Source organism: Megalobrama amblycephala, linkage group LG4, assembly GCF_018812025.1.
Source record: "Megalobrama amblycephala isolate DHTTF-2021 linkage group LG4, ASM1881202v1, whole genome shotgun sequence".
Classification (NCBI taxonomy): Eukaryota; Metazoa; Chordata; class Actinopteri; order Cypriniformes; family Xenocyprididae; genus Megalobrama; species Megalobrama amblycephala.
The window spans coordinates 39,700,318-39,723,024 of NC_063047.1; the positions used below are offsets into that span (position 1 = coordinate 39,700,318).

The window sequence follows — 22,707 nt, forward strand, 5'->3', positions numbered from 1 at the left end:
CTCACTTAGCCTCCTCCCAAGTCTTATCAAAAATCATCCCAATCGACTGTGTACTCCTTCGCCATATTTATGCGATCCAAAACTCCCTAAACTGCCGCACTCCATATCTCTCTGTTCAAATCCTCCTTCCACCCACTCTCCCCAAAAGCGGCTGCCATTTGCTAACCCATGCATTGCCGAAAAGCCCATGTTGTCTACTGTCTGTAGCAATTAGTATTATTACGATAGCGCAAAAGGTTCAAGAGTTACGGTAACATGAATACAGCTTGGTTGGATGTGTCGCCGAGGACTCATCCTGTTTTAAAGGTTAAAGCTCTGCACTCTACACGAAAGGTATGGCGGGCCGGAAGGTCCAAAAATATGGCTACTGACTTGTCGCGGGAATTCACTATACAATTGCCAGTAGCCACTGAGTTTACCACTGATAGGCCGGCGGTGCATCTGTATACACACTCTCCTCACGCAGCGAACGACTCGCTTTCCTCACGCAGCTGACCACTGACTCTCCTCAGCCGGCGACTCACTTTCCTCACGCAGCGGACGAATCACTTTCCTCACGCAGCCGGCGACTCACTTTCCTCACGCAGCGGACGAATCACTTTCCTCACGCAGCTGACCACTGACTCTCCTCAGCCGGCGACTCACTTTCCTCACGCAGCCGGCGACTCACTTTCCGCAGCCGGCGAGTCACTTTCCTCACGCAGCATTAACTATACTCACGTTTCTTTTCAAATACTGTGATGGTGCAATAACTAACTACATCTAGTAAAATTGATCATTTTTGTGTTGTAAATTTAATTTATTCTGAAGCAGTATTCCCATCAGTGTTCTGTAAACTGTTACTGTTAAGATGTAAACTGTTAATCATCAGATTTGTATATGCCCCCTTAAAGGGATAGGTCAATCAAAAATAAAAATTCTGTCATCATTGACTTACCTTCTAGTTGTTCCGAACCTGTATGAGTTTCTTTCTTCTGTTGAACTAAAAATATATTTTGAATGTCAGTAAACAAACAGCTGACTGTAGCGAGTGACTTTCATAGTAGGAAAAAATAAATAAAAATGGAAGTCACTGGCTACCATCAACTGTCTGGTTACTGACATTCTTCAAAATATCATCCTCTTTCTTTCTTCTGTTGAACTAAACTCATATAGGTTTGGAACAAACTACAGTGTAAGTCAATGATGACAGAATTATCATTTAGGTTTAACTATCCCTTGAAATTGATTGTCATGGCATTTTTTTTTTTACCTTTATAAAAAGGTACTTTTCCCCTAACCTTGGCTATCAATCTCATGTTAATTAGAATAACTCACTGTAGGGCTTTTACCATTATTTTTTCCATGGCAGAGGAAACAGAATCTGCATCAGAAGTGGCATTTAGATACATGTATAAAATTGAATATGAATGTGCAAAACAAGCATGAAAAACACTGTTTAACAACTTTACAATAAAGATCTATAAAGCTTTATTGATTGATAGCCAAGATTAGGGGAAAAGTACCTTTTTATAAAGGTAAAAAAAAAAAATGCCATGACAATCAATTTCAAGGGATAGTTAAACCTAAATGATAATTCTGTCATCATTGACTTACAGTCTAGTTTGTTCCAAACCTATATGAGTTTAGTTCAACAGAAGAAAGAAAGAGGATGATATTTTGAAGAATGTCAGTAACCAGACAGTTGATGGTAGCCAGTGACTTCCATTTTTTTTTCCCTACTATGAAAGTCACTCGCTACAGTCAGCTGTTTGTTTACTGACATTCAAAATATATTTTTAGTTCAACAGAAGAAAGAAACTCATACAGGTTCGGAACAACTAGAAGGTAAGTCAATGATGACAGAATTTTTATTTTTGATTGACCTATCCCTTTAAGGGGGCATATACAAATCTGATGATTAACAGTTTACATCTTAACAGTAACAGTTTACAGAACACTGATGGGAATACTGCTTCAGAATAAATTAAATTTACAACACAAAAATGATCAATTTTACTAGATGTAGTTAGTTATTGCACCATCACAGTATTTGAAAAGAAATGTGAAGTATAGTTAATGCTGCGTGAGGAAAGTGAGTCGCCGGCTGCGGAAAGTGACTCGCCGGCTGCGGAAAGTGAGTCGCCGGCTGCGTGAGGAAAGTGAGTCGCCGGCTGCGTGAGGAAAGTGAGTCGCCGGCTGAGGAGAGTCAGTGGTCAGCTGCGTGAGGAAAGTGATTCGTCCGCTGCGTGAGGAAAGTGATTCGTCCGCTGCGTGAGGAAAGTGAGTCGCCGGCTGAGGAGAGTCAGTGGTCAGCTGCGTGAGGAAAGTGAGTCGTTCGCTGCGTGAGGAGAGTGTGTATACAGATGCACCGCCGGCCTATCAGTGGTAAACTCAGTGGCTACTGGCAATTGTATAGTGAATTCCCGCGACAAGTCAGTAGCCATATTTTTGGACCTTCCGGCCCGCCATAGAAAGGGGGCCGGGAGCAGCAGCTCATTTGCATTTAAAGGGACACACACAAAAACGCTGTGTTTTTGCTCACACCCAAATGGAGGCAAATTTGACAAGCTATAATAAATAATCTGTGGGGTATTTTGAGCTGAAACTTCACCAACACATTCTGGGAACACCAGAGAATTATATTACATCTTGTAAAATGGGCATTATAGGTCTCCTTTAAAATATCTTCGTGACCCCAAACGTTTGAAAAATTATTAAGATATTTAGAAACTAAACTGAAGGTTTTCTAACAAATCCACACTAGTGTTTGCTATTCTGCATCAGCATGACTGATGTTTGCGCTGTGTCTAATGTACACATTAAGTGGGTTAAACCTAATGAAGTGATGAGCACATGTATGTGTGGAAGACCAGCTCAGGAACTTCACAGTTTGAGCTCTTGTGTACAAGCTGCTCAGCTAGCAGAACGCTAAGTACGCTGGAGATGGTATTTGTCTTTATTTTCAGATGCAGACGGATTGGCTCTGCGAGAGCCCTAATCAGAGTCCACGCAGCCTGCTGTATAATCACTCACTTCAGGCTTGTAATTGCATGTGAACAGCTGAAAGCTGTACAGTGGGTGGACAGCAGCGAAGAACAGTGCTGAGGCTAACATCTCTGTTGCTGGAAGAAGCTGTCCATTTCATGCCACTTTTGCAATCTTTCAAGGGTTAAAAGAAGGCAGGATGTCACAATTATGGCCTAGCTGTTAGCAACGCAAGTGTGTTTCCAACACATCCCAAGCAACAAGATACTCATAAGGGCTTTTCACACTGCGCTTAACCTTGGGTTATCGTCATTCTAAACCAACTAATCATGTGCCTCATATTAACGTGCTTTGAACAACACGTGTTATATAAACAGTAGGCTATGTTTCAGCGTTTGAGGAAAAAATGGCAAATGGCGATGGAAAACTGGAGGTAAGAACAGTTTTATTCTTACCTTATAGTCCCAAAAGTCCATTCAGGAAAACCTTTAAGAATGTACAGTGTGAAATGTCAGCTTAAAGGGATAGTTCACCCAAAAATGAAAGTTATCCCATGATTTACTCACCCTCGAGCCATCCTAGGTGTATATGACTATCTTCTTTCAGATAAACGCAATCGGAAATATATTTAAAAATATCCTGGCTCTTCCAAGCTTTATAATGGTATTGAATGGGGGGCACGATTTTGAAGCCCCCCAAAAATGCATCCATCCATCATAAAAATAATACACCTACACCTCCAGGGGGTTACTAAAGGCCTTCTGAAGTGAAGAGATGGGTTTTTGTAAGAAAAATATTATTTAAAACTTTATTAACTATATTATATAATGTTTTATTAACAAACTTAGGGAGAAGCACATTCAGATAATTAACCTTATTAACATGAGTGGAGTGTATTCAGTTAATCAACTCAATTAACAATAAGAGGTATATATACAGCAGACTTACCTCTGTTCATTGAAAGTTTATCAGCATTCCTCCACCACCCCATCTCACTTCTAGTCATAACTCTTCTTATCACAACTGGGGGGGAGCACTCTGGGTTCAGGCCAAAATTCCGAGCTCAGAGCCCTCCCCCTGGACAGCACACCAAATACTTATAACCTTTACTCTACTTAATTATATTTAAGTGTGGACTCGTGACCTATAGCTTCCGGCAGATGGCTGTACGCATCGATTTGCGGAGGAAGAGTAACCCCTGACCCGACGCATGACGCAATGACGAACGCACAAGCGCAGAGGATAGAGCAAAACAAAACACCGGTCTCGAATTAGAAGTCTAAAACGAGGAATTTTAAAGAGAAATGTCAGAGGATTTCAATATAAGAGAAGAGGAGCTTGAGTTTGTTGCACAGCCCTATTTGTTTAAACCGCAAGAGGCATCTATGCTTCTGATACTCCTACATCCTACGTCATACATCGCGTCGGGGGTTACTCTTTTGGTGCGTTCATCCGCCGGAAGCTAATTATTTTAGTTAATAAAGTTTTAAATATGGATATTTTTTTTTACAAAGAACAATCGCTTCACTTCGGAAGGCTTTTATTAACCCCCTGGAGTCATATGGATATTTTTATAATGGATGGATGCATTTTTTGGGGCTTCAAAATCCCACCCATTATAAAGCTTGGAAGAGCCAGGATACTTTTAAATATATTTCCGATTGTGTTCATCTAAAAGAAGATAGTCATATACACCTAGGATGGCTTGAGGCTGAGTAAATCATGGGATAATTTTCATTTTTGTGTGAACTAACCCTTTAAGAATACCGAGGATTAATTGTTAACCACGGGTAAATTTGCAAGCAATGTTATGCAATGTGAAACTTGAAGCAAGATAACCCAGGAATCTGTTTACCTGTGGTCTAGAATGACCCAGAGTTAACTATTTCAAGTGTGAAAAGCCCTATAGAGAGAAGAAGATTAGAACTAATCTACACTGTATTTAGTTAATCTGTAGTTAGCTACACTGTACGCTACATACAAAAAATATAGACTGAATGTATAAATTTAATACTATATTTAAATGTCATTTTAAATATATACTCTACCTCCCAAAGTATTCACTTTTACACACTAATTTACATGAATAAATTAAGGCGCAAAAGAGTCACACATACAGTATGCTGCAGCGATGAAGCAATAATATCGCACAAGGACTTGACTGGATTAATCAGTCAGTCATTTTTGACCTGTTTATTAATATAAAACATTTTAAAAAAAGAACTTACTTCGAACTTCGATTTGAAAACAATGATGTGGTGTGAAAAAACATCATACTACACTACTACTGCTAAAACTAAAACTTTGTAATGGCAGCCAAATTTTCTTGAACAAGAAAAAATGTAAAACAGGACTAGATTTAGTCTATCGGGAACTGATTGGATTGTTGTTTGCTATTTCTGTGATCTCATGTGAGTGACCCTCCCTGGCGCAATGGTGACTTTAATAAATTGGCAAAAAAGTAAAAAGGAAAGGGCTCAGAGAAGAGTCCAAGCTAAAAGGAAACTGCACTTGATCAGATACCATCAAATGAAGTTATATCCAAGATAATGTGAATAGCACTCAGCGAATAGAGACCTTACTGCTGGCTCTGCTGCCCATTATAGGTCAACGGTGGTTCAGATAAAGACAAGGCTTAAGTGACAAGTCTCTGTCATTCAGAGTGGCAGGACCACAATCAGCTGTGCCATATAAAAGTAAGGGCAGACTAAATTGCATAGGGGTAGAGGGAGAAAACACAAGCATGGTCAAAGCTTAAATATTATGTCAGGCTTAACATGAACTCTTCAATCAATGTAGCATCCTGCTAATACCTTCAGCCACTGTGAGCATGACTTAAATTCCCTGCAGGGCTCAGTCTGGACTTAAGATCAGACTCTAATTACAGCTGCTGTGTTGACCCCATTCCCTGTCCCAGTCCCATAAGGAACAGTAACATTTAAAGACATAATGCTGTATGCAACTGTGGATCTCCATTTTTTGCAATTTCTTTACAAATAGTATGGTGATGGTACCATGGGACAGAGATCATATCAGAAGGTAAAACATAATACTTTGGTGGTACTAAATGGTTAGCATTTTTATGTATCTTGGTATTCAGATACTCCAAACTAGTTAAAAAAAAATATCCTGGAATTACAATGGTACTTTTTTGCTAGTGTTGACAGATACCTAAATCAAGCTAAGACTATTAGTTGTATATTTAAAAGGTTTCTGGGATAGCAAATGATAAATAATTGTATATAAAAATAATTAAAAATGTCATATGGTATAACCATAAACTAAAAAGCAATAACATATTTTCCTTACACCTTAAATATTTGTGTACACATCTGAATAATAATATATAAAAAGACTGTCTGATTATCTGTTTTTTAGGACTAAATGACCTCAACACAGTCATTTTCTTTCTTTTATTGACACTTTGTTTTTGTTTTTTTACTTTTCGTGCCTCAAAATAAGAATAATGCTTATCATTACGCTCATCATAGAAGTGGTATATTCAAGTCATTGTACTAAAGACATTTTTTTTATATATATATATATATATATATATATATATATATATATATATATATATATATATATATATATATATATATATATATAAATTAATAGATTTGCACAAAAAAATTGAGCATCATGTCATTGGCCCTAAGGTCTCCACAAAACTCAACATGGATCAAACAGGATCAACTGCTGAACAAACTGTATGCTTTTGTGTAGGTGTCAACAGTCATAGTGCAAAGTGCATTGGTTCACATGATATTTTTGTCTCTGAAACCAAAAGCTAAGGGGAGGGCTGAGCATCCCAACTCACAAGCACATTCAGACATACTGCGGGAGCTATTTTAAATCCTCCTCTGCAAAAATAGAGGAACTATTGAGATATGACTGCACATGAAACACGCCATACAATGCTCATATAATGTTCGTGAAAGCATTATTTTGTAGTGTGTCCTCTCCTGCAGAAGCAATACTTGTGATTTATAAACTATTTGTGTCATTTGACATATAAAACAACATGACTGATTTCTAAAGTGAGATTTCTGGAGGATGGTGGAGATACATGGTCTGCAGTGGTCTGATTCAAAGTATTGTGGACAATTACAACATCTACATTAAAATAAATGGGTGAAAGCCTTAGAAAGAGTAAATAGCCAACAGTAAAATGGATGGACTTACTCTAGCGGATGTAGAGTCGCTACTACTGTCTATTGATGTTTCCTGAAATATTGGGCCATTACATCCACTGCATAAGGTTGCACAGCAGTGACCAATTCAAGTGCATGCTGCTCTCCACAGGGAGAGTGAAATAATCCACTTCTATCCGAGAGAATATGTTTGATAGCAATCTCCAACAGGTCGGTCCCTCAAATCTCTTGAGCACAAACGGGTCCGGCTAATTCAACTGAATGCATCAAACACACATTATATTTTTGAGATTTGAAAAGCATTATCATATGCTTTTCCTTAACCAAAGACAATCCTTTAATCTCCACCAGATTGAGAAGAACATATTATAAGACCTATTTCCATACATTCACAATGGATGCTTTCCTACAGAACATGAATCCACATCAGTAAAAAAAATAAAACACACCACGTTACCTTTGATCCATCCAAGCTGATGATCCTGTACACGTTCCTGGTATTGTCATAGAAGTAAGATACAGTGACCGCATGTTTGCTGGTGGGCATCCAGTTCTTCTTAGTGTTGGGGTCTATCTGGAAGACGTGTGCTCGGGTGCTGTAGATGGGCTGCTCCCTGAAAGGTAGGAAAAAAAAGTGGTGAACCTCTTTGTGCCTGAGCACCGTCGTCTCGCCGATGCCGCCAGGCGCACTGGAACGTCCTGGTAGACGGATCACCATTTCTTCAGCCTCCATCTTGCTGCTTTAACCCAGGTAGAAACCTGGGTCTTGCCTAACCAGTCAGACACATTGGTGCCCTGCTACCAGTGCAAGGCGACCATTCAACGCCCTGCTGATATGGCAGCTGTTTGGCTGGGGCCGTGTGGGACGGACACTAAATATAGTCAGGGACGCAGTAATCTGTGCAGTCCCACCCCTACTGACCTGATCTTTGCTGTTGGAAGTATGTCCAAGCACACACGTTGGACCACACTAAGAGCTTGTCAGGGCTCTTTTCCCAGACACCCTAGCTTAATTTGACAAAGGTAACATAAATACTAGATAAACTAATGCATATTACTTCTTTTAGTCTAAGAGCACGGGTGGAATTTCATAAAAACCCCAGCCAAGTTTTCCAATGCTGCATTTCAAGGTTCCAAAAACGACACGAAAAGTCAACAATGCACTCTGCAAAAAGATAGTTTACACAAAAATGAAAATTGTGTCATCATTTACTCACTCTCATGATGTTTTAAACCTGTATGACTTTATGATTTTCAGTATAAAACAAAAGAAGATATTTTAAACAAGGTTTCAAAAGTGTTTGTCCATACAATGAAGGTCAATGAGGTTCAAAACAACACTGGATGTCATTGACTTTCATTTTATGAACAAAAACAACATTGAGACATTTCTCAAAAATATCTTCTTTTATGTTCCACAGAAGAAACAAAGTCATACAAGTGCAGGTTTGGAACAAGATGAGGGAGAGTAAATGATGACAATTTTCATTTTTGGGTGGACTATTCCTTTAAAGATTTAATCATCTTGGTGGCCATGCATGCACAGTGTAAAATGAAGGTCAGTTTTGTGAACGTTATCATCACTTTGGGCAACAAAAAAAAGCATGTGGACCACACGCAGGAAGAAATAATCACTCTAGAATAATAGGCAATCATTGCTGAAGAGAACAAAAGAAACCTGGAATCCCAGTCAGATGAGCTGTCTCACTCTGAACTTTTCTCATTCTTCTCACACAATTACACATTTATCCTCATTCCAAGTGATACATATGTCATCAGCAATTAGCATTCGCATGGCAACACTTCTTAGTAAGGTTCAGTTCATTAATATTAACTAGTTAAAGGCACAATATGTAAGAATTTTGCAGTAAAATATCCAAAAACCACTAGGCCTGTTATATATTTTGATAATTTGAGTACTTACAACATCCCAAATGTTTGCAACTATTTGTAAATCGTGAGAAAATTGCAATTTTAACCAAGGCTCCGGGACGTGCGAGGAGTCGCCTGTCAATTGCGTCATACCCGCGTTAACCCTCGGTTTCCGGTTTTATTTTGCAGAAACCATGGAAACACCAAAGACGCTTTAATATATTACACGTTTTAATAGACAAGGGAACAACTGTTTTGATATATTTATAGACAGAAAAAGTAATTGTTGTTATAGCTCAACATAGTCTTATTGTTTAAATCTAATTTTCTTAATTTTTTTTTGCGAGTACCATGCTTTACCATGCCTCAGAGAAAAACACTATTTTGTCAAGTAGCTAACATAGCATAATCAGATGCAGCTTTATTTTTAGTAAAAGTAATACAGAATTTTCTCCATCGTACAATACGTTTTAAAATTAATTGCATGCCATTTATCAACACAAGCCATCCAGCATTTAATATGATATTCTAAAATCTTACTGCAGCGTGTAACAGTGTCACACAGCAGCCGCCGAGTGAACACACAGAGTAACGTTATAACATCATTTTCAACACAGTCAATTGTATCTAATATGATAAACAGAGCTGCCTTACCTCTTACTCATGACCGGAAAAGCGGAAGCAGCGCGGGCGACTGTGGCATAATAAAAGTTCCGCTGCTCGTGAGGCGTGTGTTGTGCAATCGCTCCAGCGGCCTCATTCAGCTCCCACAACACTCGGTCTTGCTCTGCTTCATACTACAGTAACGTTAATAATCGCATTCATGAACATGATTTCTTCCCGAGTCCAATACCAATTATTTTGCACCAGTTGTGAGGTAAAGACCACATGTCCCAAGATTCCACATTTAAACTTGGCGTCATCAAGCTACGCCTTTGTTTTGAATAGGCCTCTAGCGACCTCTAGAAATTTTTACATACTGTACCTTTAATGCATGAGGTATGAACAACCATTTTTACAGTATTTGTTAATATCAGTTTAAGGTGCACTAAAGAACATTTTTAGGGTAAAAATGTATACATTTTCATTATTGAGAGAGAAACATAAAAAATCTGTGTTCGAAATGTTCTTACCATACTTACTATTGTAAGTTTACAATGATGATTTATTTCAAGCAGTAGCGAAGAAAAAAAAAAAAAGACAAAAAAAAAAAAACAGCAAGTAACTTGCAAACAGTTGTAGCTATATAGATAGAGGTCAAATATCTGTAGTGCACCTGCCCTTATGTTAAAAAGTTGCAATGAAACTGAAGTAATGACAGATCTTTTCTTCTGTATTGTGACTTACATTCGTGTATAATGGATTTTCAAAAAAGAAAAATGTAGGACGGGTGCTTGGTTCTATCCACTGGTTGTTGATTGAATTTTGAGAAGTAGACGTTGCACTCAAAAGTGGAGGCAGATGAACATTGACATTAAACAGGCTAAATGATTGGAGATGTGTTTTCACCAAAAGGTCCAGTTATGACATTTTGATTTAACATTAAGAGGTTAAAACATTTTTTGAAAAATTAAACACATGCACAGATGATGCACAGATTTCATGCTGACTTGAAAAAAATATATAAATATAAATAAATATACTATTGTTCATTGTTGATTCATGTATATTCAAAATACATAAAGTAGTGTTAATTTATACAAATTATTATTTAAACAGTGTATCAGTATATGTACACTGCAAAAAATAATTGTTGGTTTAACTTAAAAAAGTAAGTTACCTGGTTGCCTTAAAATTGAGTTCATTGAATTTAAAAAATTGAGTTAATACAATGACGGAGATTGGTTTAATCAACAGAAACTCAAAATATTATGTTATCTGAACTACATTAATTAATAAAAAAATGTTATGATAACATCATGAAAACATTGACAGATATTTAAATGCTGTGAAATTAAGGTTTGTGGTAATTTCATGTTAGCTATTGCATTTACACAATATTAACATACAGAACCTCGTTGTAAAGTGTTTTTGGATAAATTTACCAATGGTCAAAAGATCCCTATATAGGGCTCTAACAAATGCATCAGGGTCAAAATCATTGACAATCTCAGCTTTATCTCTGGATAGATCAGATATGTTACATAGCAAGTTCAATAATGCCCTTCAAGTTTCAGGTAACTACAAATGCTTTGCTTCAAAATCCAAATCCAAACACAGAGGGAAGCCCACTACAATACAGCCTGCTCATTGGCCCTTTCCCAACATACTACTCTAAAACCAACTGGCCTCAAATCAATGTCAAAGTGCATATGTCTCCACTACTGTATGCTCAGTCATCAGCAGATGGAGCTTTTCCATACCCTTACCATACCCTACACTCCTCTGACCCAATTCTACAGATAACACCCTTCAAATCCCGGAAAAAAAATCCCATTCAATCCCAATATACTCTAATATTCCATCCAGCTTATTAAAACACAGGATCAGAAGCGGGAAGTATAATGGGGGAAAGGGGGCAATATCGCAAACACAGACACAGACGGTTTGTTGCTCCAATTCCCAGGATAATTAATCACCATATTCAATTACATTAGTGTGCTTCTAATCAGCTGCTGCTGGGCTGTTGTGCAGGAATGAGAGAAACTGCGAAGGAAGAGGAAGGAAAAGAGAAGGAAGAGGAGCAGGGATAGCTTAAGTGAGGTGAGGGAGAGAGCTGCGGAGTACGGAGAAGTGCTTACGCTGCACCGTGGAGGCGGAAGATCTCTGAAGAGCATCAAAGGCTTGTTGCATAATTAGTATTTAAATTCGCTTAAAATGCAGTTGCAGTCACATACATGGGTGGTTCACATGACATCACATGCTTCTATGTCCATAGGTTCATATCCATTTAAAATTTAGTACGTTAAAATATGTTTATATTGTGATTGCAATCCATTAGCCGAGTATATTGGAACATTTCCGTCCAAAATTTTGTGCAAATAACCTTCTTTGTTCTCACTCAAATAAAACAGACTTATGAATATGAAGTAATAAATTAAAGGCACCCTTAGGGAAAGAATGAAACAGTAAATAGACTGGAACCAGTCATATTGCTATTGCAGCTGACTTGAAAATTGTCTGGATGTTTTATTTCTGATTATTGTTAAAATGTATTTGTGTTTGGATTCATTTTTCTATAATACATTTTATCATAAAGGCTAATATCTTGTGGTGTGACAAACATATTTGGTGTAAATTAGAAGAAAAAAATCATTTATCATATATTTATCACAGTAAATTATATTGTAACAGCATTCTGTGTTATATAATAGCTTTATCATGTCCAGCAATTACTTAAAATGAATGTTGTTTCTTGTATAAAAAAAATGCTTTTTATATATTAAACAAGTGTACAATCTGTCACACTATATGACAGAAAATGTAAAAAAGAAAAGAAAAAAGAAAGATTAAAATACAAACTATTCAAGTATCTTATGTTTTTCCTTAGTATCCAACAGTATAAACATCATGATTTTCATATCTTGTTTGCTAAGATTTTTTCCATTTCATGTTCCATCAATTCACAGTTAAATGTCAACCGCCTACACAGAAAAAATAGGAAGGGGGAACTGCCTGAATTTAAAAAAGGAAAATGAAATCTACTAAAATGTTTCTGAAAACCCAAACCTTTAGAGCAATCTAAGAAAATGTGAACGTTGTTAAAACCCATTATTAAACCATTTTGAACAGATTTATCATAGAATCTATTGGATTCAACAGGCAAATTTATCTCGAAGCTGAGACTGTCCAATGTTAAATGTAAGTGATAGTCAATTATATAAGGAATCAAACGCAGCCAGCTCCATATTACCATCAACGCTGATGATTTCACACCACCCACCTTCAACAACCCACCACCATTCAGAGCAAGCAGTCATTTTCATTTCCAACATCTGTCCAAATAATAGAGCATCAATAAAGAAGACCAAACCTCTGCCACATTACAAGCTTGAGTGATCTGTAATAGCATGTACAGGTAGTGGACATACACGGATAACAAGCTATTTTGTTAGTTACCTAATCTGGTACTGGTTGCATGGTCAAGCTTGACTTTGAAAAGGTGCCATCATTTAAATCATTCAAATCATATTTTCTAATAAGCAAATTGGATCACTTTTCAATTTACAATGAAGCACTGCTTATGAGAAATTGCAAATGTTGTATTAAAATGTTGTATTATAAAGCCCATATACAGGCCTATTACTCTCACTACTGCCTTAACAACGGCCGTTCAGCAATGTTAGCAAGCTACATAACAACCAAACACTTTATAGCATGTAATAAATTAAATTGTGTGCCACTGAATTGAGTAGGAAGTGGGAATGATTTTCTCCAGAGTAATACACTCCCTTGAATCTTTCAACGGTTATAATTTAATTAAGAATGAAGAAGAGGGGCCTTAAAGCAATTCAAGTTTTTTATTTAGGCTATTAAAAGGAAAATGCTTTGCCACCACAAGAAGATCAATCTTTATGTAATAATAATAACAACACATTTAAAATGAAAAGATTATCACTTCCAAAACACTGATCAAAGACTACTTTGGGAAAATCTTTGAGAATATCTACACCCCGGAAAAGATTTTAGGTCATAGAGACCAGAACAAACTGTAAGCAGAAGACCCTTTATAAGATTGAATAGCCATGTATTGGGTCACCTTTATTTAAAATCTATATTTCCGACTGAGCTTTGGAAATTCCACTAGCGTGTACAGATATATCAGATGTCATTGCTAATATTGGCTCCAAAATCGTATTGATGAGGCTGTGCCATGCAGCGGTGCTCTGTTGAAATGTAGATTACATAAGCATGACGAGATTAAAGGCCTTTGGCACTGCAGAACATCAATATATGAAATTAGCTAATGTTCATTCTCATTCAGAGTACATGCTTGTTATCATTTGCCTAAAAAATAATACACAGCTGACCAACAGACTGTGGTCTCAGTGATCAAAAATGATCACCCCAGTGAATGAAGAATGAACTATCAATTAAAAGTATATACAGAATATATGAGTGTATACCCAATCTCACATTATAGAGTGTGTGGTTATGTAAAAACTGTATCACAACATATTTTAATACATAAGGCACATAAATATATTCAGCATTATAATATAGTATTTTGCATTCCTATGCACAATATAAAGGACACTAAAGGCGTTCATGAACATGAATAACTGTCTTTACGTTCTGCCCTGTCCTCATAAGACCGGTGATAAAACAATCAGGCTCTGCGCTGCCAGTTTCTACAGTATGTGTTTTGCCATTTACAAGCAACTTACCCCATGTTGCTGTTTTTCTCTCCTGAGACGAGATGCGATTTGTTGATTACCGAGTTTCTTCTTCCAGCTGAATGTAGCGGCTTTGGATGCGGTGCGCGCGGTCAGTCACATTATGAGCAGCGGCATTCTGCGTCTCTCATTACGCGCTCTGTATGTAGGCTGTCAGATGCACGGAATGAATCCCACGGCGAATAGCCCACTAATACTGCCCAATTTCAGCTAGTTTGGCAAACGACGGGCTCACCTCGCATCTCTGCGGTTAGAATATGGTATTTTTTGAAGAGCGCGAGGTAACGGTAGCGCTGGGGTGAATAAAGAGCCGCTGCCTCTCTCTCTCAGTGGGCGTGTGGCTCTAAAGATGAATCTACTGTCAGTCGATGGTCATAACACATACCACACAATATCCCACAATAACGCCCCCTGGCACGCTCTTCTCCCATTACAAAACACTTGCCACTTTTTCATCCTAGGATTTTATGACAATCATAATCATAATTTAGTGTGTGTTCATTTAATTAAGGAGAGATGTAACAATTATAATTCCCTTGTTATAGTTTTATTGAAATGTAAATAAAATTGAATCCTGGTTTTCAATATTTGTTTTATCTCTTCAGTAGTTAAAACAATCAAGATAATGAAATGAAGAGTTAACCTTTTTATTTCTAACCCCTTTTTTAACTCTGAGTGTATGGATTTTACAACTTTTATATGGTGTTCTTGATTCAGGATATTTGTCTTTTCTTTCTGTCTTCCTCACTTTTTTTTGTCAATTTAAAAACTAGCAAACTAGCACAGAATGATCACAGCCAGGCCGCAGGCTGATATTCAGTACAACAGCATGCTTGTAAGTGTTTGGACATAAAATATGGATTTTACTTTTGTATATAAGTCTTTTTTGCCAGTGAAAATGTTTCCAAAAGAAGCAAGCATCAAGTTTCCATCAAGAAATCCACTCAGATTGAGAGTGATCCTGGAGCAGAGAAAAATGCTCCAACTTTCAGAAACCCCACTCCTTGCTCCAGGCAAATTCACTCCGCTTCCATTTCCACTTGCATAGTTTGGAACACAGTGAACAAAGAATACAGTTAAAGGTGTAATGCTGTGAACAAAGAACACAGTTAAATGTATAACAGCATTGGGGAATACCAATACAAATGTAGCCTACAAATATTTGTCACGACTAACACAAAGATGTGAGTTTATATGCTTTTCGAACTGAGCAAGTTAGCAAATTTAAAATTAAAGTTATTTATATATTTAATATTAATATATTCAAAATGTGAAAGTTCGAGATGTGACGTTTTTAATTTATGCTGAAGAAATAAACGGACAATTATGTTTACCACAGCAGGCTCATATTTAGGCCTACTCATAAATTGGAAAACACCAAAATCCATACGAAATTACCAAGAAAACCGAAGACAAATAGCCTTCAGTGTTAGCTAACAGATTAACTCCACGGCAGAACAGATATATTCTGTTTTATTAACGATTTCATGAATTATTTTTGAAAAATTAAAGATATTTTTCTACCACCCCATGTGTTGTCACATGGGACTTTTATTTTGAAAACACACTCGCGTGCGCAATAACCCGGAAGCAGAGGATATGGTGTTTTGATATTTTTATACACGCGTGTTCTTCTCTCTCTTACCAAACCTGCCTGCTACACTGGTGAGTTTTTTCAGTTATTACATAAAATAATCGAATGCAGTTATTATAAACATTTTACAGTTGGTCTTATACAGTTATTATAAGCTAGCACATTGCTGTATTGGCATGCGCTGGTCGGCTAATCAGCTGCACGTTATGCTGTTTTCTTTCTTTCTTTCTTTTTTACTTATTAATTAAAATTTTATATGTTTAATGATTTTTTTTTTTTCGAAACAGTACGAAGGTCAAAATCTCTAAATTAAAATTTTATCACGAATCACTGTAAAAAAAAAAGTTTCCTGTATCATTTGGTTGGGTGTCGTTCACTTTACAATGGATATTTATTGTTTTATTCTGTCGTTGTATTTTGAACGTTTTTGTGACAATTAAAATCACAGATAAGATGGTAAGAATGACATATAAAATACAATCTATTTTCAGACTGTTGTCTGACTTTTCAGACATCTATTTATTGGTTGTGATATTGTTTAGTGCAGGCAGTAACGTTAGATGTTTGCTCTGGCTGAGGAGGAGGATGTTCCCTAGAGCTTATATCTTCTCCCATAAAGATGGGCCAGCTGAACATTTATCCCAGCACATTCTACCTCACACTGTGTCCCAGCAACAGAGAATTGAAGCCCATCTGAATGAAACAAAGTGAGTGAATATTCATAAGTGAAATGACAGTGGTTGTGGGTTTGAAATGATGCATATGTTCTGTGAATTCATTTGATTAATTCATTGTCTATCACCGTAGCGTCACTGGTCCACCGACAAGTGTTCCTCGTTTCATTCCGACTTACCAATGGACACCAGCGGAACTGCCGGATGTTTCTTGCAGTCCAAATGGAGTAACAGGAAGCAACAGAAAGTGAGCAGTACTCTGGCATCTTGAAAATGTGATCACAAACCACTGGAATTCTTGTTGCTAATCTGCATTTCAATCATTGGGAAGTTTTAAGTTCTCTGCCTCAAGCAGCATGTCTTTTACTGTGCCAGGAGAAGGAGACCCAATCAGAGTCAGAATGACCTCAAGAAACAGCGCTTCACTTCTCCAGGTCCTAGCAACCAGCCTGCCAGAAATGCCAACTTTACCTCCCAACCGGTGGCTGGACCAGTGACAGGCAGAGAAGCGTGTAATTCTCATTCCAGTGACCCAACATGCTCATCTCCCACCTCTAAACCAGGAGGCTGTGTGCCATCTCTGAGAGAGGGATCCCATCAGAGCACTTTCAACCCATCTTCTGTCAATGATAAGGTGAACATGTAGTTAAAACCATAAATCCTGACTGACTTGCACACTTAGGCCTTTTATTGTGATGGTTCCATAAAGAAACTGTAACATCCATGGAAACTTTTCATTGCACAAAATGTTATTTATAGTGGAAAGAGGTTCTATAGATAATTAAAATGTTCTCCACTCTAAGAAAATAAGAACTGTTCACTAAAGGTTCTTTTGGGAACCCAGAATTGTTCTTTTATGACATTGCTCTTTTGGTTTAAGGGTGTAGACATATGAGTGTAGAGAAATAAATTTATATTTTACAGTATTAAGTATTATATTTATTATTCTTTGTCCATAGCTAAGTCAGCAGATTCTCAACCTGTTTCATGCTTGTGAGCAACAGAATGATGATCTGGAGAAGAAGGAACATTGCAGAGCAGCGCTGCAGAGGGATATCCAGACAATCTTCCCAGGTACATTATGCATATATTTGCAGAAATTATGACTGGGATATTCTCTAGCGTTATGTGCGTTCTGCATGAAATTGTTCTCCATTTCAATCTTTTCTCTCTTTTTTTTTTTTTGTCAAGGTGCACAAGTCTTCTTGGCCGGGTCATCTCTAAATGGCTTTGGTAGTCGCACCAGTGATGCTGATCTTTGTCTTGTCATCGAAGAGGGAGCAGTAAGTGTATTCTAGAGGGTGTATTCTATGCTTTTTGTTTGCTCTGTTCTACTGTCTTGTAGATTTAACCCTCTACATACTCCTCTGTAGGTAAACCACAGAACTGATGCGGTATATGTTCTTAGTCTTGTGCGGACATTGTTTTACAAGCTGTGTAAGTGTTTTTGCTTATGTCCACTAGCTTTATGTCCACAGCTTTATGTCCACTAATATGGTATGATCTCTGTTTCGCAGCTTACATTGAGAGGCCTCAGCTCATCAGAGCCAAAGTGCCCATTCTGAAGTTTAGGGACAGAGTCAGGTAAGTCCTTGCAACTTTTGTGTCATACTTGTATTAAATTGAAAGTAAAAACTATTTATCAAAGAATACTTAAAAATACCCTCCTCCCCCCTAAAAAAAAAAAAAAAAAAAAAAAAAAAAAGAGCATATTAAAGGGTTTTAGTTCACCCAAAAATGAAAATTATGTAATTTATTGCTCACCCTCATGTGAGTTACTACACCCATAAGACCTTCGCTCATCTTCGGAACATAAATTAAGATATTTTTGCTGAAATCCGATGGCTTAGTAAGGCCTCTATTGCCAGCAAGTTAATTTACACATTTAGATGCCCAGAAATCTACTAAAAACATATTTAAAGCAGTTCATGTGACTACAGTGGTTCAACCTTAATATTATAAAGCGACGAGAATGCTTTTTGTGCGCCAACAAAACAAAATAATGGCTTTTCAACAATATCTAGTGACACTGTAAGCACTAGAATCTTTTGTTTTGAATCAGTAATTCGAAGCGCCAAAGTCACGTGATTTCAGCAGTTTGACACACGATCTGAACCACTGATTCGAAACACAAGATTCGAAGCAGAGTTTTGAAATCGCCCATCACTAGATTTTGTTGAAAAGTTATTTCATTTTTTGGCGCACAAAAAGTATTCTCGTCGCTTCATAACATTAAGGTTGAACCACTGTACTTAAATTAACTGTTTTTAGTACCTTTCTGGGCACTGAAAGTGTTAATTAACTTGCTGGCAGTAGAAGCCTCACTGAGCCATCGGATTTCATCAAAAATATCTTGATTTGTGTTCCGAAGATGAATGAAGGTCTTACAGGTGTGGAAAGACATGAGGGTGAGTAATTAATGACACAATTTTCATTTTTGGGTGAACTAACCCTTTAAACATTCTTGCCAAACCCAAACCTTTGATCAGTAGTGTATTGTATGTACATACAAAGAATGACAAAGTCAAATGTAGCAGGCAAACAGGTTTGATTGTTTACTGGAAAGTCATGAAAGACAATGTCATCTGAAATCAAAAGATCGATACAACAGCTAACCACAGTTTTGGATTTTTTTTTTTTTTTTTTCGCATACCAGTGGTGTAGAGTTTGACTTGAACTTCAACAACACTGTTGGTATCAGAAACACCTTCTTACTGCGGACGTATGCCTATGGTAATGTCAGAAAAGTTCAGAATTGTGTGCCTCTTTGAATTAATCTTTGTGAAAAATATTTAATTGATTCTAGTTTTTATATTTATTTCAGTCGAAAAACGTGTTCGTCCTATCATCCTTGTAATAAAGAAATGGGCCAGTTACTACTGCATCAACGATGCCAGCCGAGGAACGCTGAGCAGCTACACATTGGTTCTTATGGTCCTGCACTACCTTCAGAGTAAGTCATATTGGATTAAGTTAAGATCTACTGCACTAATCGGTTATTATCTTTTGTTACCAAATCTGCAAGCTTTGAATATGCTTTCATATGTTAAGCTTTTCTGATTTTGTTCAGTTCTAAATGTTATTGTTTCAACCTCATATAGCCCTTCCCGATCCTGTCATTCCATGCCTTCAAATGGATTATCCAGTAAGCAAATTGTCTAATATATGAATGAATTATGCATAAACGTTTTTTGCTGCTTTTTGAAATCATGCTGAAACCACTTTTTGCAGGAGTGCTTCAACCCTAAGATGGACATTCATCTTGTGCCAAGTGGACCAAGCAATATTCCGGCCTTTGTGTCTAAAAACCAATCGTCACTGGGAGACTTGCTCTTGGGTTTCCTGAAGTACTATGCCACTGTTTTCAAGTAAGAAACATTATTGATTTCATAGCACAAGTCAAACCAATATTTACGGCAAAACATTCTAAAAATACACTACACTAGTAAGCTGTTAAATGCATGTGAAAACTAGTTTTAGTTCACTGCACTTTTTATCCTACCTGATTTACTTTTTTGTCTTTGAATTTGTAGTGGAATAACATTACTAATTATCAATCAAATATGTAATATTTCTTTTCCAGTTTACATAGCAGGTTATATTCACCTGTGATAGACAGGGGCCAGTGTTGCTAACAAAAACTAACATAAATCTAAGCCACCTGCAAGGCTCCTGTTTCATGTCACTTTGCTAGATTGACAACAGCATGTGAAACTCTGCCGTTCCCTGGTCCAGATGGCCTGCACTAATGCTCATAACACTTGATATGTGCATGTGTATCTTTGAATAAACAAGTCTGAATGCATTGACATTGACGAGCATGTCTTTACTGTTCATTGTTATATTTCCACAGATGGGATAAGTATGTGATCTCTGTGCGCGAGGCAAAAACTTTCCCCAAGACCAGCTGCCGAGAATGGAGAGAGAAGTTCATCTGTGTGGAAGGTAAACATTCACAGAATCTTTGTACATCATGCATTGAAAGAATATGCAAGAATAACAGTGGTTTCTTGTTATTAACGTTTATTTATCCCATAGAACATGAATATTTATACTTTGTTTCAGAACCATTTGATCGTACAAACACAGCCAGAGCAGTTCATGAGAGAATTAAGTTTGAAGCCATTAAAGCACAATTCATAAAGGTAAGCCTCCTTACATTAGTATTAAATAGGGGTGTAACGGTACACAAACATGACGGTTTGGTATGTACCTCAGTATTGAAGTCTCGGTATGGGTTCTGTACGGCATGGGGGAAAAACTAAACATAAAATTGCTTTTTTTTATTAAATAGTGGTTTATTGAACAAATTGTGTCTCTCTCTTTAAATAAATTCAATTATAATTAACATTTTCTTAAGGATAAAAACAATCTATCTCAGCTAATGCTGTTAACTATATACAGGAAGCACTTTCTTGCACATTACTACCATATTAAAGGTTAAAATTAACAACACTAAAAAGACAAGTAAATTGCACATAAGAAAGGTTTTGCATTAACTTCTAAGTTCTGAATCTAATTATAAAATGATTATCCAATTTATGACAATTTATTTAAACATATATTAAATAATTAAGATATTACTAACAGGAAAAGTAAATATAATGAATATATAAGCTAATATAGTGCATATATATTTGAAGTGAAGTGCTTTTCTCTAGAGTTAATTTCTCTAGTGAATTAACATGTTGTGGACACTTAATGATTTGCTTGAGGTAAATGTAATGCTACATGAGATTATTCTCAAGCTGTTTTATTGACGTATTTCCGTGGTTGTAACACTGGTTGAGAGATTACACACAAATATGTGTATATATGCATAGATCGTCTGTTCTTCTGCGCTTTTTCCTGTTGTGGCGGTTAGCAAACAGCATTGCATTACCGTGCGCCCTCTTCTGGATTGGAGTGTGGATCGCCTGTGACCAAATCTAAGCATGTCAGTGTTTTACCATATAATATTCATTGTAATATGCCATATGTAGTTCTATAAATATTTGTCAAAGAGTGAAATCTGAAACACAGTAGTCGTCTTGCAGTGTATTAGAACTTGAATATATGTTATCTTACAAGAAGAGATCATTTCAGGTTTGTAATATAGTATTAAATAATCTGCTTTTATGCTGTTATGCAAGTTCACAGAGCTGCTTCCTACTTTTAAGGAAGCAAAAGATATCTTGAGGAATGGGGAAATAATGTCTACTACAGAATAACTGGAATGTATAGTAACATTTGCAAAATGCTTTTCCTATCTTATTTGTGAACAATGCCTTTTGCTGCAGCACTGAGTTCATGTTGGTAATGAGCTCTTTTATTGATTATTTACAGTCCTACCAGGTTCTGCAGCAGCGAAAAGATCTCAACTTCATCCTGCCCCTCAAAAACACAAGACCAAAAAGATAGCAAGACTTTAGGCTGCCCTCAGATAAGTAAGAATAAACATACCGAATGGATTAAACCTGGCGTCTTCAAATACCATTTGGACATTGTGAGAAGAAATGCTTTAGACTTTTACAGAGGGCTTTTGGGTATACTGGACATTTTGGAATGTGTTGAGCCAAATCCATTGAGCTGACGGGGATATAATCAGATCGTCCCTGAGCATCAGTGTCTATGTCTGAGATGTACATGTAATGTCAGACACTGAGCAATATCTTTTGCCCATATAGTACACAGTTTGTATTCAGGAAATGAATTTACTGTTTCAAAAGCATTTATTCTCTGAGCAATTTTGGGTTTATTAGCTATTAATCCTTTTCCAGCTCACTGAATTTAATTAAAGCAAAACAGCAACAAAAGAAAAAAATTCTAATCTTGCTTTATGCACAACTTTTCTGTGATCTTTGTTTTCCCCAAAAACCCCAAATTGTATATTTAAAAAAAAAAAAAAATTAGAAATAAAACGCTTTTCTTTCTGGCAATTGAGTACTTTTACCTGAACATTTTCAGTGGTTGGTTTTCTATTTGTTTCTTATGTTCTGTCATGTTTGTATAGTTTGTACAGTCTTTTAAATGTTTATTTAAATGATTAAAATGTCACTATGGAATTGTATTTTGCCGTTTGTCTCTTTTTTAAGTCTTCATGACTCTTTTGCTCACATATTTTGTTTGCA

The 22,707-nt window shown here is 36.8% G+C and overlaps 2 protein-coding genes across 5 annotated transcripts in view; one reads left to right on the forward strand and one right to left on the reverse strand.

Moving 5' to 3' along the window:
* homer1b (homer scaffold protein 1b) overlaps window positions 1–14,693 on the reverse strand; it is a 32,354-nt gene extending 17,661 nt beyond the window's left edge. Inside the window, exons 1-2 of one of the 2 annotated variants that reach the window (XM_048189239.1) lie at window positions 14,321–14,693; window positions 7,579–7,735 (exon numbers count right to left, since the gene is read on the reverse strand). In XM_048189239.1, coding sequence (XP_048045196.1) covers window positions 7,579–7,735; window positions 14,321–14,325 — 162 coding nt within the window. In that variant the 5' untranslated portion in view covers window positions 14,326–14,693. Of the gene's footprint in view, window positions 1–7,578; window positions 8,502–14,320 lie in introns of those variants that run through there. The other variant, XM_048189238.1, reaches the window with a different exon arrangement.
* Window positions 14,694–15,868: 1,175 nt separating this feature from the next.
* Window positions 15,869–22,646, forward strand: tent2 (terminal nucleotidyltransferase 2). Of its 3 annotated transcripts, none has more exons than XM_048189245.1 (15): window positions 15,869–15,994; window positions 16,466–16,630; window positions 16,731–16,844; window positions 16,973–17,231; window positions 17,602–17,671; window positions 17,789–17,880; window positions 17,971–18,034; window positions 18,115–18,181; window positions 19,254–19,330; window positions 19,422–19,550; window positions 19,699–19,742; window positions 19,829–19,965; window positions 20,451–20,542; window positions 20,663–20,742; window positions 21,923–22,646. In XM_048189245.1, exons 2-15 carry the CDS (start codon window positions 16,509–16,511, stop codon window positions 21,995–21,997), a joined length of 1,422 nt encoding a protein of 473 aa, XP_048045202.1. In that variant the 5' UTR covers window positions 15,869–15,994; window positions 16,466–16,508; the 3' UTR covers window positions 21,998–22,646. The 3 variants fall into 3 exon arrangements, with proteins under 3 accessions (XP_048045202.1, XP_048045199.1, XP_048045201.1); XM_048189242.1 differs by having other exon boundaries at window positions 15,870–15,994; window positions 17,557–17,671; XM_048189244.1 differs by having other exon boundaries at window positions 15,872–15,994; window positions 16,471–16,630; window positions 17,557–17,671.
* Window positions 22,647–22,707: the final 61 nt, after the last annotated feature.

Bases quoted from the DNA above. Each gene is read 5' to 3' on its own strand.
- tent2 (XM_048189242.1), top strand. From the start codon at position 16,509: ATGTTCCCTAGAGCTTATATCTTCTCCCATAAAGATGGGCCAGCTGAA. The intron at 17,232-17,556 runs GTGAACATGTAG...CTTTGTCCATAG, and splicing joins CATCTTCTGTCAATGATAAG to CTAAGTCAGCAGATTCTCAA. The intron at 17,672-17,788 runs GTACATTATGCA...TTTTTTGTCAAG, and splicing joins TATCCAGACAATCTTCCCAG to GTGCACAAGTCTTCTTGGCC.